Genomic DNA, 27963 nt, shown 5'->3' with positions numbered 1-27963 from the left:
GGTCTCTTTCAAGCACCCTAGAGCCATGCCACCTAATCTGTCTGGTGCATGGCCTGGAGTGGTTTCTTAGGTAGCCCTCTCTCCCACTGTCAGCCCCCGGTCACTGGAATTACAGGCGTGAGCCACCACGCCCAGCCACTTTCAGCAGAAAGCAAACGGTTCCTGGCATTGTGCCTATGGTGAGCTCCCCAGTGTCACCTCTCCGCTCAGTCCTCTGAGTTCAGTTCTAGATGCAGCATTTGGTCTTATGCCCACCCTGGCTCCCAGACACTGTTGTCGGTATGTCCCCTCCAGGTTCCCCAGTTGAAGAGGCTTAACCTCCTCTAGCCCCAGAGGAGAGAGGACCACACCAGGTCCCTCTTTGAGGTTAAAACGTCAGAAAAAGGAAACTCAGACCATTTGGCATTGTGACATGTGATTCATTCAGATCTGGTTACAGCTGGGAGACTGAGCCCACACAGAAGAGGGGCTCTTCACCCCACCCAAGCCCCCTGCCGGGTCTTGGCCCACGGTAGGGGTGGAGGAGGCTGCCCTGAAAACCTTGGAAGCGGGTGTATTGGATCCTCAAGCCCCACCTTGGCTGCCCAGGATTTTGCTAGACCCCAAAGAGGGAGAACGAAAGAGAAGTGGCTTGTCAGTGTGTGGGAGAAGAGACACATCCCTGGTGTCCGGGAGCAGCCGGATGTTGGGGACCCCCTCGTTTGAAGAAGGAGGCTGAGTCTTTGAGGCCCCCTGATCTAAAGGAAAGAATGTGTAGCTATGGGGATGTCCCTGACGTCTCTAACCTGAGGAAGAACAGCCCTCTTCTGAGAGGGGAGGTTTGGCCTTGGGGAAAGTGCTAATCAGAGGGGGGAGGTACAGCGCCCCCCCCCCTTAGCTAAGCAGAGGTCTGATCTCAGCAGGGGGTGAGTGGCCTTAGTCTGAGGGGGGAAGACACACCCTAGGCTGATGGAGGCATGGCCTTTGGGGCCCTGGTGGGAGGAAAGAGGACTTAGCCTTGAGTAAGCCCTGAGTCTGGAGCAAAAGGTCTGGCTTTGGGAAGCGCTAGTCTGAGGGAGGAAGATCACCCCTACTTCCTGAGTTCCTCACCAGAAGCTTCCAGGTCCGCGCATTGCCCCAGCAGAGGGGAGCCAGGGCACCATCTAGCAACGTGCCGAACAAGCAGGAGGAGGGGGTCCCCTGGACGGCAGGGTGGTCCAGGCGGGATTCCTTAGGACAGCGTCGCGGTCGCCAGGACTACCGCCAGAACCGGCAGGGTGAGGCGGAGGCCGGGCGCGGCGCCTGAGCGGCAGTGGGACTCTAGGACGGCGCGGCGGCCGGGGCTGCAGTGGCTGGACAGCCGATGTCTCGGGAGCACCGAGAGCCCGTGGGTCCAGTCCGGGGCGCTGCACAGGTCTCGGGAGCCGCAGCCGCGTACGCTCACGTTCCGGCCGCCTGCGGAGACGGAGACAGGGTGCAAGGAGGGGACGTGGGGGCGCGCTCAGGCAGAGTGCCTTGCACACTCAGTGTCCGCGAGCCCCTCGAGTCCATGTCCTTCGTGAAAGCTCATCAGGAATGTTCTTTTCCTTGAGCTGGAGGCTGGTCACCGCTGTCTCTCTCATTGTCACTCCTACCTTACACGTATGTTACAGGTGTGTTTTCACTTGTGTGCAATGTTTGTTTCCTTTTTAAATTTTTTTTTTTTTAATGAGACAGGGTCTCACTCTGTCACCCAGGCTGGAGTGCAGTGGCACAGTCATGGCTCACTGCAGCCTCGACCTCCTGGGCTCTGGCGATCCTCCCACCCCAGCCTCCTGAGTAGCTGCGACTACAGGTTGTACCACCAGGCCCAGCTAATTATTTTGACAATTTTTGGTAGAGATAGGGTCAGCCTCTGTTGCCCAGGCTGGTCTCAAACTTCCAGGCTCAAGCGATCCTGGCCGCCTAGAGTGTTGGGATTACAGGTGTGAGCCACCACACCTGGCCCAGAACATTTTAAATTACACACGCGTCTTACATTACATTTCTTTCAGACAGCACTGATATAGTTTAGTGGATTATCTTATTCAATTCTCTCAACAGTCTTAGGACTTAGCGACTGTTGTTATTCCCCTGTTTTTTGTTGTTGTTGTTTGTTTGTTTGTTTGAGACAGAGTCCTGTCGCCCGGGTTGGAGTACAGTGGTGCGATCTCGACTCACCAAACCTCTGCCTCCCGGGTTCAAGCGATTCTCCTGCCTCAGCCTCCCAAGTAGCTGGGATTACAGGCATGCACCACCACGCCTGGCTAATTTTGTATTTTTAGTAGAGATGGGGTTTCTCCATGTTGGTCAGGCTGGTCTTGAACTCACGACCTCAGATGATCTGCTCGCCTCAGCCTCCCAAAGTGCTGGGATTACAGGTGTGAGCCACCACGCCCGGCCTCCCCTGTTTTTTTGTTGTTGTTGTTGTTGTTGTTGTCGTCGTTTTGTTTTGTTTTTGAGATGGAGTCTCGCTCTGTCGCCCAGGCTGGAGTGCAGTGGTGTGATCTCAGCTCACTGCAAGTTCCGCGTCCTGAGTTCATGCCATTATCCTGCCTCAGCCTCCCGAGTAGCTGGGGCTACAGGCACCTGCCACCATGCTGGGCCAATTTTTTGTATTTTTAGTAAAGATGGGATTTCACCATGTTAGCCAGGATGGTTTCAATCTCCTGACCTCATGATCTGCCCACCTTGGCCTCCCAAAGGGCTGGGATTACCGGCATGAGCCACCGTGTCTGGCCCTCCCCTGTTTTTTAAGGAACTTGTTGCATACCAAGTTATCCCCTTTTACAGATGGAGAAATTGAGGCACAGAGAGGCAAAGTCACCTGGTCAAGGTCACCCAGCTCATAGGTGGTGGATTCAGGATTTGAACCCAGGCAGCCTGGCCCTAGGGTCCTGCTCTCACGCCCTTTACTCTTTCACCTCCCTCATAAGTTCACTTTGTCCTCACAATGCCCTTCAAGGTGTGTGTCTACCATCTCCAATTACCAGAAGAGAAAACTGAGGCTCAAAGAGATAAAGTCCCTTGCCTTGAGCTACACAGAGTAAAGGATGGAGGGGAGACTCCAAACTCAAGCACACCAGTGTCCAAATCCAACGTGCTCAGGCTCACTCATGCATACACACATGTGCACACACATACACACACACACATGCTGTCCCCATTACCTTCTTCACACACACATACACACACACAGACAGGCATGTTGTCCCCATTACCTTCTTGACACACACACACACACACACGTGCTGTCCCCATTACCTTCTTCAGACGTCAGGTCCAGCTGGACACACTCAGTTTCCCCACTGGGACACTGCATGTAGAAGGAGGAATTGCAGGGCTCCAAGGAGCTCCCAGGACATGTAGGACACAAGATCTCACTCAGGGTGTGTGAGGCCAGATGAGCTGCTGTGTAGAAGAGGATGAGGGTCAGTCAGAAGGAATCTCAGGACCTCCTGGAGCCCTCAGTGCACTCCTAGGCTCTACCACATTGTCACGACCTTAATATTGTCACGACCTTGACATTGTCATGACCTTGATGGGATTTCCTCCCAAGCTGGGGTCAGGGTGCCTGAGGGCAGCCTGGTTGTGGATGGGGGTTGAGTGATGTTCCTTCCTGCATTCCTTCCCCAACTTTGCCTCCAGAGTCACCCACCACCTCCGTGGCCACCCATCTGACTGCTTTCTGGTGACAGCATACCAAGAGGGGTGGGCTCCTGGCAGTTGCCTTGGCAACAGGTGGTGTTGACCCAGAAGCCAAAGCCAATGCCGTAGGTCAGGGCATAGATGGAGTTGCCAAATTTGCAGTCCTTGGAGGTCACACAGAAACCGTTTCTCCAGGAAACTGGGTTACCTTCTCCAAAGTCTGGAGAGAGATGGAGGCCAGGTTAGTGAGGAAAGGCAATCACAACCCACCACCCAACCGAACTCCCCAAATCTCTCTGGGTATTTCCCTGATGGCATTCACTCTGCCTGAGATCTCCCCATAATACATCCAAAGCTGGTAATTGTTCATTAAGACACATGAAGTTCAGGCTGGGGGCAATGGTTCACGCCTATAATCCTGGCACTTTGGGACAGGAGGATCACTTGAACCCAGGAGTTCAAGAACGGCCTGGCCAACATAGTAGGACCCCCGCCTCTACAAAAAAATAAAATAAAATTAGCCAGAGATAGTGGTGCAGTCCCATCTACTTGGGAGGCTGAGGTGGGAGGGTCGCTTGAGCCCAGGAGGTCAAGGCTGCAGTGATCCAAGTTTGCACCACTGCACTCTATCCTGGGTGACAGAGTGAGACCTTGTCTCAAAACAACAACAACAACAATAAAAAATCACATAGTTCAGAAAGCCTTCCATGATCCCCTGCCTTCTCTCCTTAGGGTTCCAATTAATAGGGCGGCTCTGTACCTGGGAAGTCTCCCCACCCTGTCTATGAGCATCTCATGGGCTTAGTAAGAAACTTCTCTAAGATCCCAGAAATATCTAGAACTGGAGACTGGAACACCATCTTTATTATGCCTCTTTATGCTGTAAAAAGATAGCAAAGAGCCGATTTCAAGTTGAACTCCTCTTCCCATTTACAGAAGAGTCAACTTTTTCCTTCTGTGGAGGCAGAGTGACAGGAGCCTTAAGGGGGGCTGCCTGCCCAGAGTGTTGTAGTAGATACGAAGATGGCCACAACTGTATCCCCCATCCTGCATGCTCTTGTGCAACCTAACCTTGCCACTCTGTCATCAAGAGGTGGAATCTGTTACCTCACCCCTTAAATCTGAGCTGGCCTTGGGATTTGCTCTGACAAATGGACAGTGGCAGAACTGACACTATGACAGTTCTGGGTCTATCACTTAGAAGGCCTGGTTGTGGCCACGCGCAGTGGCTCACGCCTGTAATCCCAGCACTTTGGGAGGCCGAGGCGGGCAGAGCACGAGGTCAGGAGATCGAGACCATCCTGGCTAATAGTAAAGATGAAACCCCATCTCTACTAAAAAAAATACAAAAAATTAGCTGGGCGTGGTGGCGGGCACCTGTAGTCCCAGCTACTCGGGAGGCTGAGGCAGGAGAATGGAGTGAACCCGGGAGGTGGAGCTTGCAGTGAGCCGAGATCACGCCACTGCACTCCAGCCTGGGCGACAGAGCAAGAATCCATCTCAAAAAAAAAAAAAAAAAAAAAAAAGAAGGCCTGGTTGTTCCCACTTCTTCCTTCTCAGAAGCCAGTCACCATACTGTAAGGAAGGTCAAGCTAGGAAGCTGACTGGTGAGAGCTCAGAGGAGCGATGCTCTCCCCAGCTGTCTTGAACATTCCAGTTGCAGTCAAGCTCCCAGCTGAATGCAATCACATAAGTGACCTCAGCCTTTACCACTTAGAGCAGAACTGCCCAGCTGAGCCCAGTCAGCTGCAGAATTGTGAGAGATAACAAATACTTGTCTAATCTGAGAAGCTTTTTTTGCCAATTGTGATTTTTTTTTTTTGAAAATCACACAGTATAATATATACCCTCTTAACCTTTAAAAAAAAATAGAGATGGGGTCGCACTGTGTTGCCCAGATTGGTCTTGAACTTCTGGCCTCAAGTGATTCTCCTGCCTCAGACTCCCAAAGTGCTGGGATTACAGGCATAAACCATCATGTGTGGCTTTCTTAACAATTTTTTATTTTTTTTTGAGACGGAGTCTCACTCTGTCACCCAGGCTGGAGTGCAGTGGCGTGATATTGGCTCACTGTCTCCTCCGCCTCCCATGTTCAAGCGATTCTCCTGCCTCAGCCTCGCAAGTAGCTGGGACTACAGGTGCCTACTACCACACCCAGCTAATTTTTATATTTTTAGTAGAGACGGGGTTTCAGCATGTTGGCCAGGCTGGCCTTGAACTCCTGACCTCAGATGATCCACCCGCCTTGGCCTCCCAAAGTGCTGGGATTAAAGGTGTCAGCCACCACACCCGGCTGGCCTTCTTAACAATTTTTAAGTGCACCATTCAGTAATGTTAACTACATTCACATTGTTGAGTGTAACAGATCTCTAGAACTCATTTTGCACAACTGAAACTGTACCCATCGAACAACTTCCATTTCCCCCTCCCACAACCTCTGGCAACCACCATTCTATCTTCTGTTTCAATGATTTTGACTACTCTAGATAATTCAGTGAAATCATACAGTATTTGTCTTTTTATGATCGGTTAAGCCACTAAGTTCTGGCCAATTTGTTATTCAGCAGTAACTTAAACAACAATGGCAGTAGATTTTAAACTCACACCCTCCACTGCACCCCAGCCTCTGTCCTGCATGCCCAGGAAAAGGCTACAATGGCTGGAGCTAGGCAGCAAAGTGGGAGAGTGAGGATAGGTCTTGCTGTGCCCTAGGCCCTATTTCTGCCCCCATGGGCACTCTGCTGTGATGCCCGCCATCTGAAGGCAGTAGTTATTATCCTCTGGGCACGGAAGTGGGCCACAGCTGTGGAGGTCTGAGCAGGTGAAGCAGATGGTGGTCTCAGCTTTGGCGTGTGTCACAGTTGCATGAGGACCTGGGGACAGAGGAAGATGAACCGGACGGAAGACAACCAGTGTGCATGCATGTGCATGGAGCTGAGTTTCTGGGCACATCAATATGTGCCCATGAGTGCGCAAAAGTGCCTTCGTGTGCGCACTTCTGCAAGAATGCCATTTGTGTGTGCAAGTTTGCAGGCCTGTTAAGTCTGTGTGCACATCTGGCTGCGCCTTCCTGTGTTGAATTATCTGTGTGTTTCTGAAACTGTCTGCAGGAGGGCAGGGATGTGTCCCACTTCTTCTGGTTGTTCCCACTTCTTCCTTCTCAGAAGCCAGTCACCATACTGTAAGGAAGCTCAAGCTAGGAAACTGACTGGTGAGAGCTCAGAGGAGAGTGTAGCTCTGCAGGACACTGTGTGAGTAAGTGTTTACCTGCATGTCTGTATAAACAAGGGTGTGTGTTTATGTGTATGTGTATAAAGCTGGTTTTAAGGGTATGTGTGTGTTTCTGTGGCTGGGTGTGTTTGTGTTTCCATCAAGATGTGGGGGTGCTTATATATATATATATAGATATGTTGGTGTACAGATGTGAACGTTCGTGGATGTTGGTAATGTATTTCAGCTTGCCTGTGTATATTTTGTGCTCTTGTATGCTTGTGGGTGCTTGTGCCTCTTTTCCACGTCATGTATATGAAAGCCTGTGTGTCCATGCATAGATATGTTCTGTGTCTGTGTCCACAGGGATCATGTGTGCAAAAATTCCGTGTCCCACATTTCTGTTGTCAGTCTTCCTATTTTGCCCTTTTTCTTTCCGTATTGTAAATTTTGAGCTCCTAAGTCAGCCTTTTTCTTCATTGTGATAATTAATTAAATCTGCTGTAAATTACAGACTCATGCCTGTAATCCCAGCACTTTGGGAGGCTGAGGCGGACCAACATGGCAAAACACTGTCTCTACTAAAAATACAAAAAATACAAAAATTCACCAGGTGTGGTGGTGGGTACCTGTAATCCCAGCTACCTGGGAAGCTGAGGCAGGGAGAATAGCTTGAACCCAGGAGGCGGAGGTTGTAATGAACCGGGATCACACCATTGCACTCCAGCCTGACTGACAGAGTGAGACTCTGTCTCACAAAAAAAAAAAAAAAAATCCACTGCTCAGTTTAAAAAAGGAAAATTCCTGGCAGCTGGAGATTTGAAGAAGCTAAGGTGAGAATGTTTCAGCTTTGCCTGAAAATTCAGTAAACACACTCTTTGATGAGCCTTTTTTTTTTTTTTTTTTTTTTTTTTTTGAGACAATCTCGTTCTGTCACCCAGGCTGGGGTGTGATGACGCGATCTCGGCTCACTGCAAGCTCTACCTCCTGGGTTCACACCATTCTCCTGCCTCAGCCTCCTGAGTAACTGGGACTACCGCCGCCACGCCTGGCTAATTTTTTGTATTTTTAGTAGAGACGGGGTTTCATCGTGTTAGTCAGGATGGTCTCGATCTCTTGACCTCGTGATCCTCCCACCTCAGCCTCCCAAAGTGCTGGGATTACAGGCATGAGCCACCACGCCAGTAAACACACTCTCTTTTGCATCACAGAATGGTCCTTCAGCTTTGGCAACACAAGGAGGACCTAGCCTCTAAAAAAAAATTTAAAAATCAGCTGAGTGTAGCAGTGTGTGCCTGTGGTGCGAGCTGCTCAGGAGGCTGAGGCAGGAGGATCACTTAAGCTTGGAAAGTCAAGGCTGCAGCGAACCATGATCGTGCCACTGCACTCCAACCTGGGTAACAGAGGGCGACTCTGTCTCTAAACACACACACACACAGAATGGTCCTTTCTGGTGTAGTTTCTAACACAGTTTCCTCTATATCTCTGGAGCTGAGGGAAGGCAGCTCTATCCAGAGAAAATTGCCTTTCTCACCTCTAAAACATCTATCCCTCTGTTGAGTTGGTTGAATTGCTTAATAAACTGTGGCCCCAGTAAATACTATTTCAATTAGCATATCACTTTTGTGGAAGACAAAACTTCTTGTGAATGTTCTTTGTTAAGCCAAAAGGAGACTATTGGCAAATCTGTCTTCTTTCACAAGTGAGGAAGTGAAGAAAAGAGAGATAAACCACCATCAAATTTTTCTTTTCTTCCTTTTTTTTTTTTTTTTTTTTTTTTTGAGAAGAAGTCTTGCCCTGTCACCCAGGCTGGAGTACAGTGATGCAATCTCAGCTCACTGTGACCTCTGCCTACCGAGCTCAAGCCATCCTCCTACCTCAGCCTCCCAAGTGGGTGGGACCACAGGCGCATGCCACCATGCCTAGCTTTGTTTTGTTGTTGTTGTTGTTGTTGTTTTGTAGAGATGGTGTTTTGCCATGCTGCCCAGGCTCAGATCCATTTAAACAGAGTGTGGATCTTTAATCTCACTCACATAATATGTTCACAGTATGTTCATGTTTAGAAATTTATGTGCCTCTGCATATTTGTTTTGGGTGCTAGGATGTAAATGTGGATGTTCGTGGATATGTGCCAATAGATGTTCTGCTTCTGAGTGTGTCAGGTGGGGTGTGTGTGTGTATGGGTAATTGTACTCATTGGGAGCATTATCATAGGGAATGTGGACACCCTGGGAACACATAGGTTTGAAAAGAGCATATGGGATCCAGGGAGGTAAGAAAGGCAGGGTTCAAAGAACCTGGCTGTGTCGGAGGAGTAAGGTAATTGCATTCAGGCTTAGCGGTGAGATGAAATCCAGAGTCTTCTGGACCCAGGGTGGCATTCTTGTGTAAGTTGCAGACCTCTGGTGTAGCACAGCCCTTCAGAATTTGGGGACCCCCTGCAGAAATGAGAGGAGATTGCAACAAGAGGCTCAGAGTCCAACCCTCCCACCTTGATGTCTATCTTTCGCTATCTGAAAGTTCCCATCTTAGTAGTTCTATATGATTCAGTTTCAAATCTACCTGGTCAGTTTTTACAACCTCTTGTTGCCTGCTCACATTTGTGATTCTAAGTTTATTCCTTCAGACATATCATATACCGTTATGCTATGTTCTACAGCTGATAATTACAATAGCTGAGCTCCTCACAGGTCTGTATCTGTGATTTGTTATTTCTGCTATCACTCATGGTGGCTTGTTTCCTTGTGCCTTTCATGAACTATGATTGTCAGCTCATATTTGGTTGATATTCATCTGTGGGAATCCTGGGAGCTTTTCCCTGGAAAGGACTTGCTTTTGCTTCTACTGAGTGCCAGGAGGTGCTACTGACCAGGGATCATTTCGGCCTCTGTCCAAGGTCCCTAGCTTATGTGGGAATCTAAATTCCAGAAGCATGCTGCCAGCCCAAAACCTGTTTACCTAAAGCAGGCTATTATCAGCATTTGCTCCCAGACCACTGTGCCTTCCATGTTTTCTCACTGCTCCCATTCTGATTTCTGTTCACATTTTTGTTTTGCTTAGGGACACGTGGAAATTTTCTTAACTTTCTGCAACCCGAAAAAGTGTGGAATAGTATTTCTGTATAGGATCTTGTTCATCTGTAAACAGTGGCATACTAAGCAGGGGTAGGGAACGGGAGCAGTCCATCCTGGGAATAGGCTATAAGGGGTTTATTGTCTATAGAGAATTTTTTTTTTTTTTTTTTTGAGACAGAGTCTCACTATGTCACCTAGGCTGGAGTGCAGTGGCACAATCTCGGCTCACTCCTACCTGAGCCTCTCAAGTAGTTGAGATTACACGTGTGTGCCACCATACTCGGGTGATTTTTGTATCTTTAACAGAGACGGGGTTTCACCATGTTGGCCAGGTTATTCTCAAACTCCTGTTCTCAAGTGATCCACCTGCCTCAGTTTCCCAAAGTTCTGGGATTACAGGCATGAACCACCATGCCCAGCCTATAGAGAATTTTTTAAAATCATAAAACCAACTAAAAGATCAGTTTGCTTTTTATTATCACCATGTAGTACCAGCAATTCTAAACAATGTCAGTGATAAAATGCTCCTCCCCACCATGATGGGCCACCTCCTCTATTTCACTGTCTCTGTCCTCCACCTTCCCAGTATGCCACTGTTTGGAGCAAAAGACCTTTTAGAGGATCAAGTCCACCATACTGCCAAAAGCAGAAGCTCAAGCTACTGCTCTCGATTATTTGGTTGGCTTCATAATTAGTTTATCCTCTGGCTACTGTGGTTATATTATAAATCTTTTGCTGAAAAGTCCTCTTCTCCAACTGTTTGCAAATCATAGTGGTGATTTAAAAAATACCTCTGCAAATCTATGACACGTCAACAAGTGGGGTCCATGCCTCTTCCATCTTGAAACCAGATGGAACTTTTGTGACCATTTCAATCAATAAAGCAGAATAGAAGTCACATTACGTGATTTCCAAGGCTGAGCCATAAAGACCAAGCTGCTATAACTTTGTTTGCTGAATGAAATCATTAGCAACCATGTAAAGAGCCTTGAGGTAGCCATGATGGGAGGAAGCTCAATCTAACCAATGTGGAGAGGCCACATAGAAAGGCCCTGTTTTTACATATATGCAAGAGGTGCTCAGAAAGCCCCTGGTTATTCCTGCCCCAGCAGTTCCAGCTCCTAACACCCTCTGACTACAACACGTGAGAGACCCTGAACTCTCCAAAGGAGCTCTTCCTGAATTCCCAACCCAAAGCGATTCTGCACCTGGCCCCAGAATAAGTTTTCAGGGTCTGCAAGGAGCGTTTGAGACCTGAGGCTGGGCACAATGGCTTACGCCTATAATCCCAGCACTTTGGGAGGCTGAGGCAGGTGGAAGGCTTGAGCCCAGGAGGTCCAGACCAGCCTGGGCAACATGGCGAAACTCCATCTCTACAAAATGCAAAAAAATTAGCCAGGTATGGTGGCACGTATCTGTAGCTGCAGCTACTCAGGAGGCTGAGGTGCGAGGATTGCTTGAGCCCAAGAGGCAAAGGTTGCAGTGAGCCAAGATTGTATCACTGCACTCCAGCCTGGGCGACAGAGCAAGACTGTCTAAAAAAAATTCATGCAGTTATAATCATACCTGGCATTTTATATTCTGAATAGCATGCCCACCTCTTAACTTGAACCTGGGGTTTTATTTTGCTGAGAGACACAATTTAGGAGGGAAATTAGACACAAATTAGGAAGCGGGAAATCCCACTCATTTGAAAGGATGGCTACCTCTCCCCATTGCTACATCTGCCAAGTACGAATTCCTTCTTAGAAGAAATAACCAAGCAACGAAAAGTGATCTTTTTCACCACCCAGGGACAGGTCTAGGGTGACACCAGGGGCCCAGAATTTGAGGAGGCACGACTTTTCACGGTTGTGCAAGTAGAGGGCCATCCGTTAGAGTAAGCATCTCCTTAAATTTTGCACTCTGTGGCTGGGCACGAGGGCTCACACTTGTAATCCCGGAACTTTGGGAGGCCAAAGTATGTGGATTGTTTGAGGTCAGGAGTTTGAGACCAGCCTGGTCAACATGGGGAAACCCTATATCTGCTAAAAATACAAAAAACTCAGCCTGGTGTGGTAGCATACGCTTGTAATCCCAGCTACTCAGGTGGCTGAGGGAGGAGAATTGCTTGAACCCAGGAGGCAGAGGTTGCAGTGAGCCAAGATCACACCACTGCACTCTAGCCTGGGCGACAGAGTGAGACTCTGTCAAAAAATTTAAAAAAAAAATTTTTTTTTGGCATCCTGGGCTCCTGGCTGGGATCACCCTAGACCTGGGCCTGTCACCACTTGTGAGGTTTTATGTTCTGTTTGACTAGCCTTCAAGGGGAGCCCCTCTATTAAAGACAAAAAAAGAGGCTGGGCACAGTGATTCATGCCTGTAACCCCAGCACTTTGAGAGGCCCAGGCGGGCAGATCACTTAAGGTCAGGAGTTTGAGACCAGACTGGCCAACGTGGCAAAATCCCAACTCTACGAAAAATACAAAAATTAGCTGGATGTGATGGTGTACACCTGTAATCCCAGCTACTCATGAGGCTGAGCCACGAGAATCATTTGAACCAGGGAGGTGGAGTTTGCAGTAGGCCAAAACTGCGCCATTGTACTCCAGCCTGGGCAATAGAGCGAGACTCTGTCTCAAAAAAAGAAAAAAAGAGAAAAAAAAAGAGAGAGAGAGAGAGAGACAGAAAAGAGCTTGGAGTTCTCTTTAGCCTCCCAATATTCAATAAACATGGCAACAAAAGGAGTGTCTACCACGTGCCAGTTTAGGGGATGAACACCCTTTAAAATCTACATCACACCCATTCTCCAGATGAGAAAACTGAGGGTCTCCTTCTTGCCCCAATTAGTCAGACAAAAGTCTGTGAGGCAGGAAATTGAGGCCGGGTCTGCATGACACCCTACCCTGGTGTGTGAGCCCGAGGTCCCCCCAACAAACCTTGCTGGGGAAGGCTACTACAGTTGTTTTCACAACAGACTGTGCTGACCCAGAGACTTGCATGGGGGCCGTAGGTCAGGGCATAGACACCTTCTTGGCATTCTCCAGGGGCCACACATGACACCTTCTCAATGAGAGTCCCATTTTCTAGGGATAGAGGTTGAGGAAGGGAGATTAGGGCCCCTGCTTTCCAAGCCCTCCAGGACCTCTGCCCACTCTATAGCAATCCCCATGGTCAATCCAGGGCCTCTTCTGCTGTTGAGCTCCCCTCTGCCCTTTACCCCAGCAGCACCAGGCTGAGCTATGAGGCAGGGCTGGCAATCTCCAGTCCCAGGATGCCTCATCCATGCCCCCCTTCCAACCACCACCTTTGTCCATTCTCTCCACCCAGCCCCTGTCCAGTCCCCAGCCCGGTCCCCCACCCAGCTGCATCTGGCTAAACAAGCAGGAGTCCTGGGCAGAAGGACAAGTTATTTCAGTGCAGTTTCACAGCAAAGAGCAGGCTGGACATGTCTTGGAGCTTCCTGCAAGGAAGAGAACAGCGATCAAACTCTGCAGTTTGAGAAGGACAAAGAACACACACACACACACACACACACACACAATTCAAGAATAGGACTAGTCAGGCATGGTGGCTCATGCCTGTAATCCCAGCTACTCAGGAAGCTGAGGATGACTTGAGCCCAAAAGTTCAGGCTGCGGTGAGCTAAGATTGCACCACTGCCCTCCAGCCTGAGCAACAGAGTGAGATCCTGTCTCAAAAATAAAATAAAATACAGCCGGGCGCGGTGGCTCAAGCCTGTAATCCCAGCACTTTGGGAGGCCGAGACGGGTGGATCACGAGGTCAGAAGATCGAGACCATCCTGGCTAACACAGTGAAACCCCGTCTCTACTAAAAAAATACAAAAAAACTAGCCGGGCGAGGTGGCGGGCGCCTGTAGTCCCAGCTACTCGGGAGGCTGAGGCAGGAGAATGGCCTGAACCCGGGAGGCGGAGCTTGCAGTGAGCTGAGATCCGGCCACTGCACTCCAGCAAGGGGGACAGAGTGAGACTCCGTCTCAAAAAAAATAATAATAATAAAATAAAATAAAATAAAAAATAAAATAAAATAAAGAATAAAACTAAGGGCTGGCGGGGGAGGGCCATTGGGAGATCAACAACCTTCTTTGTTGTGAGGAGTGCAAATGGCATTCCAAGTTGATGAAACAATGCAGGCAAAGGTTTGGAGATGGGAATCACCGAATCTTTAAGTGGGAGCTGCTGGGTTTACGGTTTCAATTCAAGATCATACAGTGAGGTCCTGGCCAGGATCCAAACCACTTAATTCCCAACTCAGGCAAAGGTGGCAGAATTAGAGCCAAAGGGGAGACAAGCAGACGAGGTAAAAGAGTAACAGCAACTGCTCCTGGATAATCCAGCAGAGCTCACCCTCAAACAGAGCCATTGCCAGGCTGGCACTGTTCTGAACTCCTCAAACATGTGGATTCAACCAATGCCTCAACAACCCTCTGAGGCAGGGGCATTGTCACCACTTCACAGAAAAAATGAGGCAAGAGAGGTTATGTGGTTTGTCTGGAGTCACACAGCTAAGAAGTGGCAGAGTCAGGATTTGAACCCAGGCAACCTGGTTCCAGAACCAGGTTCTCAGCCGCCCTGTTCTTCTGCCTCTGCCAGACAGTGAGCCCAGTTGGAAGGACCTGGGGTCCAGACTCTGAAGCTGGACTCCTACCACCCCATGTGACCTTGAGCCGACCCTCTTCCTTTCTGATGGACCACGACTCGCTCACCTGCTGGGGCGGCCAGCGCTCCCAGGAGCACCAGGGCAGAGAGGAGCCAGAGCATGGTCCAGGCCGGAGAGGAGGACGCAGGACATAGGTGCCCTTGCCTTTTATTCAAGGGCCTTGGCCAGGGTAGCAGCCCCGGAAGAGGGAGAGCAAATAGGCCGGGAAGATAGCGGCCCCTCCCACTCTCCTGCCCACTGGGACACCCGGCAAGAGAGGGGACTGAAAGAGCATCGAGATGGGGAAACTGAGTCCTGAGAGGCATGTGGGGAAAGCCTGGGACTACTCAGTGAGGCCAGAGAAGGACAGGGGGACATGTTATTATTATTATTATTACTACTATTAATAGGTTGTGTCCAGGCGCAGGGGCTCGTACCTGTAATCCTAGCATTCTGTGAGGCCAAGGTAGGAGGATTGCTTGAGCCCAGGAGTTAAAGACCAGCCTGAACAACATAGTGAGACCCAGCCTCTAAAAAAAAATTTTAAAATTAGACAGGTGGGCCAGGCGCAGTGACTCATACCTGGAATCTTAGCATTTCGGGAGGCCAGGGTGGGCAGATCATTTGAGGCCAGGAGTTCGAGACCAGCCTAGCCAATATGGCGAGACTCTGTCTCTACTTAAAAAAAAAAAAAAATTAACCAGGCATGGTGGCACACGCCTGTAGTCCTAGCTACTCGGGAGGCTGAGGCAGGAGAATCGCTTGAACCCGGGAGGCAGAGATTGCAGTGAGCTGACATCATGCCACTGCACTCCAGCCTGGGCGACAGAGCGAGACTGTCTCAAAAAAAAAAAAAAAAAGCATTTGAAGCCCCAAATCTTTCTCTCTCAGGTCCCATATACTGGTTCTTAACCCTTCTCTTTCTTTCTTTTCTGAAGTCTTTCCCCACTAACACCCCTTCCCCTTCTGCTTCATAACCTCAACCTATAAAAACTTATCCCCTTAAAACCAGGCTGTCTGACGACACTGAGGTCCTCAAATTTCTTATGTCTCTGGAACTAAAGCTGAACTCCATGCTATATCCAAGGCATTTCCTGAAGTTACTGAAGAGCCCCATATTGCCGATAAATCTAACTTCACAGTTCAGGCTTACCCATCCAGCTTCTCTGATTTTTACCAACTTGTTTTGCATACTTGCGGGAGAAGGCTGGGCCCGACACTGGATGGCAAAAGCCGATTAGGGCCGGGTGCGGTGGCTCACAACTGTAATCCCAGCGCGTTAGGAGGCCAAGGTAGGCGGATCACAAGGTCAAGAGATTGAGACCATCATGGCCAACATGGTGAAACCCTGTCTCTACTAAAAATACAAAAAATTAGCTGGGTGTGGTGGTGCGTGCCTGTAGTCCCAGCTTCTCGGGAGGCTGAGGCAGGAGAATCACTGGAACCCGGGAGGCGGAGGTTTCAGTGAGCCAAGATTGCGCCACTGCACTCCAGCCTGGGTGACAGAGTGGGACTCTGTCTCAAAAAAATAATAAAAATAAAAATTAGCCAGGCATGGTGGTGCACACCTACAGTCCCAGCTACTCGGGAGGCTAAGGTGGGAGAATTGCCTGAGCCCAGGAATTAGAGGTTGCAGTGAGCTATGATGTCGCCAGTGCACTCCAGCTTTGGTGACAGTGAGACTCTGCTCTTAAAAAGAAATAATAATAATAATATAAAATAATAATGGGTTGCCTCATCACTCATTATAGACGTTAGCTCACAAAATCCTTACAGTAGTCCTACCAGCCATTATCATTAACCCCAGGAAGGATACTCAAAATATTTGACCACCTGTCAATATAGCCAGGGTATTGGCAGTAACAATTCTGCCCAATTGCTAGAGTATCATCCTGGTGGCCACCAGGGACCCAGTCTTTCCCTCATCTTTCTAGAACATGAGGATGTCTGGGAGGACCCAGAGATGCCATCAGGGCACTCAAGGCCTCCAGACAGGGGAATTTTATCGACCAAATCTGGACATACCTCAATATTTTAACAACCAGTACAAATGAAACCAGCCCTGGGGTTCCCTCTTTTACAAAGAAAGGAACCAGGGCTCAGAGCAGTCAAGGCCTTGTCCAGGGGCATGCAATAAGAAAATCAGCACAACCAGGATTTGAATCCAAATGCCTCTGGCTTGAGCACAGGGCAGGTACCAAGAGGGAAATTGATCTGCCCTCTCTGGATGAGACCTGCGTCGCTCTTGTCCTGCCTCTCCCTGGGCCACCTTGATTTTCACACTTGTTCAATGGGAATAAGATCAATTTCAACCACTCCGTGAGGGGCCTTCCACCCTGGTGCCTGGCAAGTCCACCCTTCATGGGCTTTGACACCCCACCTGCTCCTACTTTGAGGTGCAACTCTGGGGATGTCCCTTCCCCTATTTCAGGCCTCAGTGTGCTCATCTGCTAAATGGGTGTAGCCCAGGGCCTGGATTGCTGTAAGTTGTAAGTGCCCTCCTTTTTTTTTGGGGGAGATAGAGTCTCACTCTGATGCCCAGGGTGGAGTGCAGTAGCACGATCTCAGCTCACTGCAACCTCCACCTCCCAGGTTCAAGTGATTCTCCTGCCTCAGCCTCCCAAGTAGCTGGGACTACAGGTGCCCACCACCATGCCCAGACAAATTTTTGTATTTTTTAAAGTAGAGACAGGGTTTCACCATGTTGGTGGTCTCCAACTCCTGACCTCAAGTGATCCTCCTGCCTTGGCCTCCTAAAGTGCTGGGATTACAGGCTTGAGCCATGGTGCCCAGCCTGCCTCTTTACTAATGCTAAATGGTGGCTCTGTTAGGATTGGAGGTATTTGTAGTAGTGATGCTTGGGCTTTAAGGAAACTGCACACCAGTCCAGAGGAGTGATGAACGCTTTGGAACCAGACAATCCGAGTTCAAATTCCAGTTCTGCCACTTCCAAGCTAAGTGGCCTTGGGCAAGACATTTTACCTACTGGGCCTCAGTTTCCTCATTTGTAAAACAGGGCAACTAGGAGGACCTCCATCGAAGGGCTGCTGTGAGGATTGAGTTGATTTATGTAGAGCACTTAGAACAGTGGGCAGTAACTGCTGCTGTCATTGTGGTCGTCGTTATCATCATCATTATTTAGCAACAAAAATAAGGCTGCTAAGGGGGCAAGTTGAGGTTGACCTCCCCTCTTGGCTCAGAGGAGAGATCCCAAGCAAAAGAAAGGACAAGTTCAAGGTCACCCACGGGCCTGCCAGGCTTCCCAGAATCCCAGGTGGGGCCCCTGAATCAGTGTGTACAATCAAGGAGGTGACTCTGGAAGGTGCCAAGCCTAGGAAGGAAAGATAGCAGCCTGGGGATGGGGAGGTGGCTTTTCTCGATGGGTTGCCGGGGCAGGGAGAAGTCTGTGGTCTTGGCTCATATCCTTCCCAGGTAAACCCAGAACCCTTTGGTGCAGGAGAGGTGAGAAGACGGGACAGTGAGTCCCCCAGTGAGTCTGGAGTGTGGATAGGAGGGAGCAGCACCTGGCACTTCGTGACTAGGGGAAGCCAGTCTCTCTAGATGCTATCATCACTGATAACTCGGGTTGGGTGACAGGCCAGGAGCTGCACAAACACGAGGCTAGTGGACTGAAGAATGAAGAGCAGGCACACAGGGAAGGGACATTTCCCTGCACTTCACTTGAAATGTGGAGGCAAGGGGGCATCAGACGAGTTGTTTTGTTTTTTTATTTTTTGTTTTGAGACAGAGTTTAGCTCTGTCACCCAGGCTGGAGTGCAGTGGCACAATCTCTGCTCACTGCAGCCTCAACTTCCCATGCTCAAGCGATCCTCCCACCTCAGCCTCCTGAGTAGCTGGGACTACAAGCACAAACCACCACACCCGGCTAATTTTTTTACTTTTTGTAGAGACAGGGTCTTCCTGTGTTGCCTAAGCAGGTCTCAAACTCATGGGCTCAAGTAATCCTCCCACCTTGGCCTCCCAAAGTGTAAGGATTACAGGCATGAGCCACCACGCCCAGCACCGAAAAGTTATTTAATGCATATACTCTACAAGCAAATATAGACATATGCCCTTCTCCTTTTTCTTTTCTTTGTTTTTTTAATATTTATTTATTTATTTATTTATTTATTTATTTATTTTTGAGACAGACTCTCGCTCTGTCACTCAGGCTACAGTGCTGTGGTGCCGTCTCAGCTCATTGCAACCTCCGCCTCCCGGGTTCAAGCGATTCTCCTTCCTTAGCCTCCCGAGTAGCTGGGATTACAGGCGCCTGCCACCATGCCCGACTAATTTTTGTATTTTCAGTAGAGACGGGGTTTTGCCTTGTTGGCCAGGGCAGGCCCCTCTCCTTTAATGCACAGTGGGGTATTCTCCGCACTGTTCTGCCCTAGATTTTTGAACTTGGCAATAATGTAACCTGAATTGCATGAAGAGTTTCCTCTTTCTTTTCTCCACTGGATAAATGCACCTCTTGTAGCATTAGTATGCTCCCATTTGACATCACAAACTATGCTGCAATGAAGAGCCCTGTGCCCATATCATTTCATACATGCATCAAGTTCCTGGACGTGGTGAGCGGTTTTGCAAAATGACGAAGGTTTTGCCACACTTGTGATTTTGAGAGCGATTGCAAAATTACCTCTCACAGGGCTATACTAGTTTACACCCCCAGGAGCAACAGTGGGGAGTATCTGTTTTCCCACAGCCTCATCAACTCCATGCATTATCAAACCGTTTTATTTTTGCCAGGTGAAAAGGTGTGTGGTCTAATACAAGTGGCCACGAGTTCTGTGCAGCTCCTTCCATCAAGAGAGAGCGTCGATCCTCCTCCTCTCAAATCTGAGCTGGTGTTGTAACTTGGTTTGGTCAATAGAATGAGATATGTTGACGTTCCATGAGTTCTGAGCCTGGGCCTTGAGTTCCTGGCTTCAAGAACTTGCAGCTTTGGTGGGAGGCAATGGCTCACCTCTGTAATCCCAGTGCTTTGGCAGGCTGCGGTAGGAGGATCACTTGAGCCCAGGAGTTCAAGACCAGTGTAGACAACACAGTGAGACCCCATCTCTAAAAAAGAATAATTAGGCCAGGTGCAGTGGCTCACGCCTGTAATCCCAACATTTTGGGAGGCTGAGGTGAGTGGATTATTTAAGGTCAGGAGTTCGAGACCAGCCTGGCCAACATGGTGAAACCTCACCTCCACTAAAAATACAAAAATTATCTGGTCATGATGGCGGGTGCTTATAATCACAGCTACTCAGGAGGCTGAGGCAGGAGAATCACTTGAACCCGGGAAGCGGAGGTTGCAGTGAGCCGAGATCACGCCACTGCACTCCAGTCTGGGCCACAGAGCAAGACTGTGTCCAAAAATAATAATGATAATAATAATTAATAATTAGGCCGGGTGCAGTGGCTCACCCCTGTAATCCCAGCACTTTGGGAGCCGAGGCAGATGAATTGCTTGAGCTCAGGAGGTCAAGACCAGCCTGGACAACATGGCAAGACCCCGTCTCTACTGAAAATACAAACAAATAGCCAGACATGGTGGTGCGCACCTGTAGTCGCAGCTATTCCGGAGGCTGAGGTGGGAGAATTGCTTGAGCCCAGGGCATAGAGGTTGCAGTGAGCAGACATCTCACCACTATACTCCAGCCTGGGTGACATTAGACAGAGATCCTGTCTCAAAAAAAACAACAAAAAAATAAAGAAAATTAATAATGAGCTTTAAAAATTTAAACAAAAAGAACTTGCCACTGCTGTTCTCACTTTCTTGCTGCTGAGAACTCTTTTGACACTGGATGAAGTAGCCCAGGCTTACCTTTTGCAGGGTAAGAAGCCTTGAGGAGAGAGGCTCCCAGCACCCCCAACATCGCAGTTGAGAGTCTAGATGTATGAATAAGACCATCTGTCAAACTGAATGCCTACAAACAGTAGACATTTGTTTCTCACAGTGCTGGAGGCTGGGAAGTCCAAGGTCAAGGCACCAGCAGATTTGGTGTCTGGCAAGATCCCGCTCTCTGGTTCATGGAAGGCATTTTCTTGCTGCATCCTCATCTGTTAGAAGGGACAAAACAGATCTCTGGGGTCTCTCTTATTGACTAATTTTTTTTAGAGCATAGTCTCACTCTGTCACCCACGCTGGAGTACGGTGGCACGATCATAGCGCATTGCAGTCTTGAACTCCTGGGCTCAAGAAATCCACCTGCCTCAACCTCCTGAGTAGCTGGGAAGATAGGCATGTCCTACCATACCTGGCTAACCTTTTTTTGTTTTGTAGAGACAAAGTCTCCCTTCATTGCCCAGGCTCGTCTGGAACTCCTGGGCTCAAGCGATCCCCCTGCCTCTACCTCCCAAAGTGCTGGGATTACAGGCGTGAGCCAATGTGCCCAGCTAGTGTCATTTTTTTTTTTTATTTTATTATTATTTTTTTTTTTGAGACGGAGTCTGGCTCTGTCGCCCAGGCTGGAGTGCGGTGGCCGGATCTCAGCTCACTGCAAGCTCTGCCTCCCGGGTTTACGCCATTCTCCTGCCTCAGCCTCCCGAGTAGCTGGGACTACAGGCGCCGCCACCTCGCCCGGCTAGTTTTTTGTATTTTTTAGTAGAGACGGGTTTTCACCGTGTTAGCCAGGATGGCCTCGATCTCCTGACCTCGTGATCCGCCCGCCTTGGCCTCCCAAAGTGCTGGGATTACAGGCTTGAGCCACCGCGCCCGGCGTTAGTGTCATTTTTATAGGGGTCATTTGTGCTTGTTTTCCTGTCCTCTATTATTATTATTATTATTATTTTGGGACAGTGTCTCGCTCTGTCCCCCAGGATGGAATGCAGTGGTACGATCTTGGCTCACTGCTACCTCCGCCTCCCGGGTTCAAGCAATTCTCTTGCCTCAGCCTCCCGAGTAGCTTGGACTACAGGCCCACGCCACCACGCCCAGCTAATTTTTTGTATTTTAGTAGAGACGGGGTTTCACGGTGTTGCACAGGCTGGTCTTGAACTGCTGAGCTCAGGCAATCCACCCATCTTGGCCTCCCAAAGTGCTGGGATTACAGGCGTGAGCCCCTGTGCTCAGCTCAGTTGATTCATAGAAGCTCTGTTAGCCTCCGGTGGCTGCTGTAACAAAGGACTACAGACTGGGTGGGTCAGAACGACAATGTATTGTCTCACAGTCTGGAGTCCAGAAGTCCAGATCAAGGTGTCAGCAGGGCCATAAACCCATAGAGGAATCCTTCCTCGCTCTTCCCAGCAGCAGTGGCTTTCTGGCAATCTTTGGCGGTCCTTGGCTTGCAGCTGCCTAGCTCCAGTCTCTTCCTTTGTGTTTACATGGCATTATTCCTGTGTCTGTCTGTCGTCGCAGGGCTGCCTTCTTTTTTTCTGTTTGTTTGTTTTTTTGTTTTGTTTTTTGTTTTGTTTTTGAGACGGAGTCTCACTCTGTCGCCCAGGCTGGAGTGCAGTGGCACAATCTCGGCTCACTGCAGCCTCTGCCTGATGGGTTCTAGCGATTCTCCTGCCTCAGCCTCCCAAGTAGCTGGGACTACAGGTGCACGTCACCACACCTGGCTAATTTTTGTATTTTTAGTACAGACGGGATTTCATCATATTGGCCAGGCTGGTCTCAAACTCCTGACCTCAGGTGATGCACCCACCTCAGCCTCCCAAAGTGCTGGGATTATAGGCGTGAGCCACCACACCCAGCCTTGAGCCACATTCTTATAAGGACACCAGTCATAGTGATTTGTGGCCCAACCTACTCCAGTATGACTGCATCTTAACTAATTATATCTGCAACAGCCCTATTTCCAAATAAGGTCACATTCTGAGTACTGGGGGTTAGGACTTCCACCTATCTTTCTCTGGTGTGGATAGGAAGCATTTCAACCCCATAACAGGAGCTCCTTATATATTCAGAGTATTAGGCCTTGAATTGCAAAGATTATTTCTGCTATTGCATCTAGGCGGTGGAATAAAAGAGCTGCAAGGTGCTAGAGGCAAGAAAAGCATTTTTCTTTACACAAACTCGCGAATATTATTTCTCTGGTCCCCTCTTCTCTCCAAGTCACCCCTAATCCCATGAAGCCACAGAGAGGCATAGCAAAGAAGGCTGCTGAGGGATGAGATGGAAAGAGGCAGGGGGGGGAGCTGGGAGCGAACGGGATGAAACTTCTATTAATAGCTCCTAGACTTTGCCTCCGCCACTCCAGGGCAGCACCCCTCAGCATGGTGGGTGTACATGTAGGAAGTAGAGCCAGACTGCAGGGGATTCAAATCCTGACACTATACTTAACAAGTCAGTTTATCTTATTTTATTTATTTATTTATTTTTGAGACAGAGTCTCGCCCTGTTATCTAGGCTGGAGTGCAGTGGTGCGTTCTCGGCTCACTGCAGCCTTCATCTCCCGGGTTCAAGTGATTCTCATGTCTCAGCCTCCCAAGTAGCTGGGATTACAGGCACCTGCCACCATACCGGGCTGATTTTCATTTATTTTTTTAAGTAGAGATGGGGTTTCACCGTGTTGGCCAGGCTGATCTTGTAATCCTGACCTCAAGTGATCCCTCTGCCTCAGCCTCCCAAAGTTCTGGGTTTACAAACATGAGGCACCTGGCCTAACAAGTCAGTTTAGAAGCCAGATGTGGTAGCTCAAGCCTATTAATTCCAACACTTTGGGAAGCCAACACTGGAGGATTGATGGAGGTCACGAGTTCAAGACCAGCCTGGGCAGCATAGTGAGACTCCCTGTCTCTATTGAAAAAAGAAAAAAAAGATTTAAATCAGCCAGGGGGCTGGGCATGATGGTTCTCGCTTGTAATCCCAGCACTTTGGGAGGCCAAAGTGGGTGGATCAACAGAGGTCAGGAGTTCAAGACCAGCCTGGCCAACATGGTGAAACCCTGTCTCTACTAAAATACAAAAATTAGCCGGGCATGGTGACAGGTGCCTGTAATCCCAGCTACTAAGGAGGCTGAGGCAGGAGAATCACTTGAACCTGGGATGCGGAGGTTGCAGTGAGCCAAGATCACGCCACTCTGCCCCAGCCTGGGCAGAAGAGCCAGAATTCGTCTCAAACAAACAAAAAAGCTCTCTAAAATCAGCCAGGCTTGGTCACTTGGGCCTGTAGTTCCAGTTACTCAGGAGACTGAGGCAGGAGGATCACTTGAGACCAGGAGCTGGAGGCCACAGTCAGCTATGATCTTGCCGCTGCACTCCAGCCTAGGCAACAGAGCAAGACCCTGTCTCAAAAAATAAAAAATATCAGCTCAATTCAGGCAAGTAAGTTAACCTCTTATATTGGTGTCCTACTTTGCTGTAACAAATTAGCGTAGATCTAGTGGCTTAAAACAACAGAAATTTATTCTCTTACAGACTGGAGGTCAGAAGTACAAAATGCGTCTCATAATCAAAATCAAGGTGTCAGCAGAGCAGTGCTCTGGTCAAGAGATGTTCGGGGTGAGTGATTTCCTTGTCGTTTTCCAGCAGGAGCTGTATTTCTTATATTTCTCGGTTCTTGGCCCTTTCTCCTTCGTCAAAGCTCGCAACAAATATCTTCTCTCTCCCACCCTGTTTTTCCTCTGCTTCTCTCCCATGACTTACTTCTCTCCTGTCTATAGTCAAATGTCCCTGTCCCTCCTTCTAGGGGCACTTCTGATTACACTTAGGGCCCAACTGGATAATTAGGAAAATGTTCCTGATTAAGTTCCTTAACTTAATAATACCTGCAAAGACCCTTTTTTCCTATAAGCTAACACCCATAGGCTCTGGGGCTTAGGGCCTGCATATTTTGGGGGACCATTTTCCAGCCCACCACACATCTCTAATCCTCAGTTTCCGTGTGCGTGTGTATATGTGTGTGCGAAATAGGATATTTACAGATTCACCAATAATATATAGATAATACTCTCAGAACAGTACCCACTGCAACACAAACACAATAAACTTGAGATGGGGAGAAACTCATTTAAAGTCTGCTGTTTTAGGCCAGGCGCCATGGCTCATGCCTATAATCCCAGCACTTAGGGAGGTCGAGGTGGGCAGATCGCTTGAGCTCAGGAGTTCAAGACCAGCCTGGACAACATGGTGAAATGTCATCCCTACAAAACATACAAAAATTAGCCAGGCGTGGTAGTGCACACCTGCTTAGGAGGCTGAGGTGGGAGGATGGCTTGAGCCCAGGAGGCGGAGGTTGCAGTGAGCTGAGATCTCAGCACTGCACTCCAGCGTGGACGATAAAGCAAGACCTTATCTCAAAAAAATAAAAAGTCTTCCCTTTGGACCTCAGTTTCTCCGCCTGGAAAACGGGAGAAGACGGTTATTGGACTCAAGGGTTTACCACCTCTTCCACTCCCTAGGGAAGCCCTGAGTGGAGAGGTTCCCTGCATCTAAGAGGTGGCCAGGCCAGGATCTGAAAGCCACATCAGTGTGGCCTGTTAGGCGTCCCAGAAAGGGGAGGTTATGGAGAATGGCCCTTTCCCTACCATCAGCCCAGTCACCCCCCCATCCCCCACCCCTGCTCCCCTACCAGAGAAGGACGCTCCCAGTGGCCAGGCCAGAGGGTAGTCACTTCACCATGGCAGGTGGCAAGAGGATGAAGGAGCCCCAAACAGATGCACACACACACACATGCATGCATACACACTCACACACACATGCACACACACATGCACATATGCACACACACACGCACACTCACGCACAAGAGAGTAGCACTCTTGTGCGGGATATTGATTTCACGGAGGATGGTGAACAAGAAACCACTAACTGAGGGGGGTATTCGTAGTGACAAGAATTTGTTTAATGTAAATGCCCTATGTTCGAGGAACACGTGCACACACACACGCATGCATGTACACTCACACACACATGCGTGCGCGCACACACACACAGTGTCCCTGTATCACTATGTCTATTTTGTGCTCTCTGAAGGCAACTGTGTGTTGTTTTCTCTAACTCCTGTCAGTCTCTTATCTTCTCTCTCTCCCTGCTTGCCCACTTTTCTTTCTCCCTGTCCTTGTCCTTCGGTTGCTGTTTTCTGTCTCTCTCTCTCTCCCCCAACACCCCCATCTCAGATTTCCCCCGAACCAGTCTGTCTGTGGGTCTCCTCTCTCTCCCTCTGCCTCCTTTCCCCACCTCCATCTCTATCCCCAGCTCTCTCTGTCTCTCCCTCTCTTTGCCTCCAACTCTCTCACCCTCTCTGTCTCTGCCTGAAATTCTCCTCTCCACAGGCTGGGGAAGCCCCCGAAACCCATGGGCCTCACCCATGACCCTGCAGGCAGGCAAGAGCTGGGTGAGGCCCAGGTGAGTCATGAGGAGGAAGGAGCCAACATCCCTGCAGTGTTTCTGGAGAGTGTCCAAGTCCTGATCCCTGCATTTCCCTTCCCTTTACACGTCAGCAGAACCTTACAGGTGTGTGTGTCACTTGAGGGAGAGATAGAGAGAAAGAATCAGAAACAGAAACAACGACACAGAAAGAGAAAGAGAGCCATGGGGAAAGACAGAGAAAAGGGAGAAGCAGAGAGAGAAAGACATGAAGAGACAAACAGATACAGAGATTGAGGTACAGACAGAGAAAGTGATAGAGTTGGAGAAACAGAGATAGGCATTGAGAGAGATAAAGAGGGACAGAGAAAAAGAAAAAAGACAAAACAGAGAGAGAGAAAAAGACAAAGACAGACACAGGAAAAGACAGATTTCAGGAGGCGAGGGCAGCCTTGGGCAGTGATGAGTGGGCTCTGAAATACCTCTTATTAACTAAAGAGGAAATTGGTTGAGCATGGTGGCTCACACCTGTAATCCCACCACTTTGGGAGGCCAAGGCAGGAGGATCACTTGAACTCAGCAGTTCAAGACCAGCCTGGGCAATAGGCCAAGACCCCATCTGTACAAAAAACACGAAATATGAAAAAATAGCCAGGCATGGTGGTGCACACCCCTAGGTCCCAACTACTTAGGAGGCTGAAGTGAGAGTTTCGCTTGAGTCCAGGAGTTCAAGGCAACAGTGAGCTATGATCATGCCTCTGCACTCCAGCCTAGGACCTTGTCTCCAAAAAAAAAAGGAAATTGGGAAATTGTGGCTCAGAGAAGTGAGGTCATCCAACCAGGAAGTGGTAGCAGCAGAGCACACAGCTCCGCATGACCCTCAAACCTGAGTTTTCTCTTCACTGAGAGATGCCCCCCACCCACCCCAGACCTATTTCATAGGTGGGAAAGTCAGGGATCAGTGGAGTGAAGCCATTTGCCCAGGGTCACCCAGAAGCAAGTGGCTGAGCTGGGTCTCAAGCCTGCTTGGACCAACACCCCAGCGTTCTACTTCCGCACCTCATGTACACTCCTATCTAGTTTAGTTTTCACACCAGCCCCAAGAAGGATCCCCTTCTCCAGCTGAGAAAACTGAGGCTCAGAAAGAACATTGTTGGCCCAGGTGACCCAGCCAGGGAAGGTCCCACTTCAGCAGCTGACGCATGATAACTGCTGACGTCAGACTCAATGACAGGCCTCCATCTTCCTTCCTACTCCAGGAAGAGGTGAAAGTCCAGAGTTGCAACAACGATAATACTGGCAGCTATTGCTTTTATTGAGCACATACTATGTACCAGGCACTGTGGCAAGCATCTTAGGTGCATTCTTCTTTTTGTTTGTTTGTTTGTTTTAGATGGAGTCTAGCTCTGTCGCACAGGCTGGAGTGGAATGGTGCGATCTTGGCTCACTGCAATCTGCCTCCCAGGTTCAAGCAATTCTCGTGCCTCAGCCTCCTGAGTAGCTGGGACTACAGGTGCATGCCACCACACCCAGCTAATTTTTTTTTGTATTTTTTAGTAGAGACAGGGTTTTGCCATGGTGGCCAGGCTGGTCTTGAACTCCTGATCTCAAGTGATCCACTTGCCTTGGTCTCCCAAAGCACTGGTATTACAGACGTGAGCCACCACGCTCAGTCGTTTTAGGTGGATTCTTTTAGCTCCCCAGTACACCAGCCCTGGGAGGGTGATTGTTGCTATCTCTACTTTCAAGATAAGGGGCTTGGGCACACAGAGAGATTAAGTAACCTGCTAGAGGTGACACAGCCAATATGTAGATGGAATTTAAATTCTCAAAATCTGAGACCAGTTCCCACACTCTTAACCACTGGGCTATACTACTTCTTAGGAAATTCTTTGGGAGTTCTTTTTTTTTTTCAGTCTCACTTTTGTTGCCCAGGCTGGAGTTCAGTAGCTCAATTTTGGCTCACTGCAGCCTCAAACTTCTGAGGCTCAAGTGATCCTCCCACCTCAACCTCCTGAGTAGCTGAGACCACAAGTGTGCACCACCACGCCTGGCTAATTTTTGTATTTTTTGTAGAGACAAGGTCTCACTATGTAGTCCAGGCTGTAATTTTGTTTATTTTTTTATGGAGACAAGGTCTTACTTTGTGGCTCA

The 27963-nt window shown here is 49.1% G+C and overlaps 2 protein-coding genes across 4 annotated transcripts in view; one reads left to right on the top strand and one right to left on the bottom strand.

Moving 5' to 3' along the window:
• SMG9 (SMG9 nonsense mediated mRNA decay factor) overlaps nucleotides 1–26610 on the top strand; it is an 84920-nt gene extending 58310 nt beyond the window's left edge. Inside the window, exons 16-17 of one of the 2 annotated variants that reach the window (XR_013408644.1) lie at nucleotides 23920–24605; nucleotides 26393–26610. The gene's annotated coding sequence lies outside the window, so the exon portion shown is untranslated. Of the gene's footprint in view, nucleotides 1–23919; nucleotides 24631–26392 lie in introns of both variants that reach the window. The other variant, XR_013408645.1, reaches the window with a different exon arrangement.
• LOC114674052 (uncharacterized) lies at nucleotides 399–20619 on the bottom strand. Of its 2 annotated transcripts, XM_077983177.1 has the most exons (8): nucleotides 20384–20619; nucleotides 15006–15098; nucleotides 13270–13371; nucleotides 12848–12994; nucleotides 9153–9293; nucleotides 3701–3865; nucleotides 3262–3408; nucleotides 399–1434 (listed from the first exon to the last, which is right to left on the bottom strand). In XM_077983177.1, the coding sequence occupies exons 3-8, from the start codon at nucleotides 13277–13279 to the stop codon at nucleotides 1211–1213; spliced, it is 834 nt and encodes a 277-aa protein (XP_077839303.1). In that variant the 5' UTR covers nucleotides 13280–13371; nucleotides 15006–15098; nucleotides 20384–20619; the 3' UTR covers nucleotides 399–1210. The 2 variants fall into 2 exon arrangements, 1 of the variants encoding a protein (XP_077839303.1); XR_003724999.2 differs by lacking the exons at nucleotides 399–1434; nucleotides 3262–3408; nucleotides 9153–9293; ... (2 more) ...; nucleotides 15006–15098; nucleotides 20384–20619 and adding an exon at nucleotides 3993–4070 and having other exon boundaries at nucleotides 3793–3865.
• Nucleotides 26611–27963: the final 1353 nt, after the last annotated feature.

This window comes from Macaca mulatta, chromosome 19, assembly GCF_049350105.2.
Source record: "Macaca mulatta isolate MMU2019108-1 chromosome 19, T2T-MMU8v2.0, whole genome shotgun sequence".
In the NCBI taxonomy this organism is placed as follows: domain Eukaryota; kingdom Metazoa; phylum Chordata; class Mammalia; order Primates; family Cercopithecidae; genus Macaca; species Macaca mulatta.
The sequence above is the reverse complement of the archived record's forward strand: the minus strand, read 5'-3'. Positions and strand labels throughout refer to the sequence as shown.

What these genes read in the sequence shown, in the direction of transcription:
- LOC114674052 (XM_077983177.1), bottom strand. An exon ending in CCAGGAGCCCACCCCTCTTG is followed by an intron (nt 3,409 to 3,700) that starts GTATGCTGTCAC and finishes TCTTCTACACAG; the next exon opens with CAGCTCATCTGGCCTCACAC. An exon ending in GGACCTGACGTCTGAAGAAG is followed by an intron (nt 1,435 to 3,261) that starts GTAATGGGGACA and finishes CCGTCTCCGCAG; the next exon opens with GCGGCCGGAACGTGAGCGTA.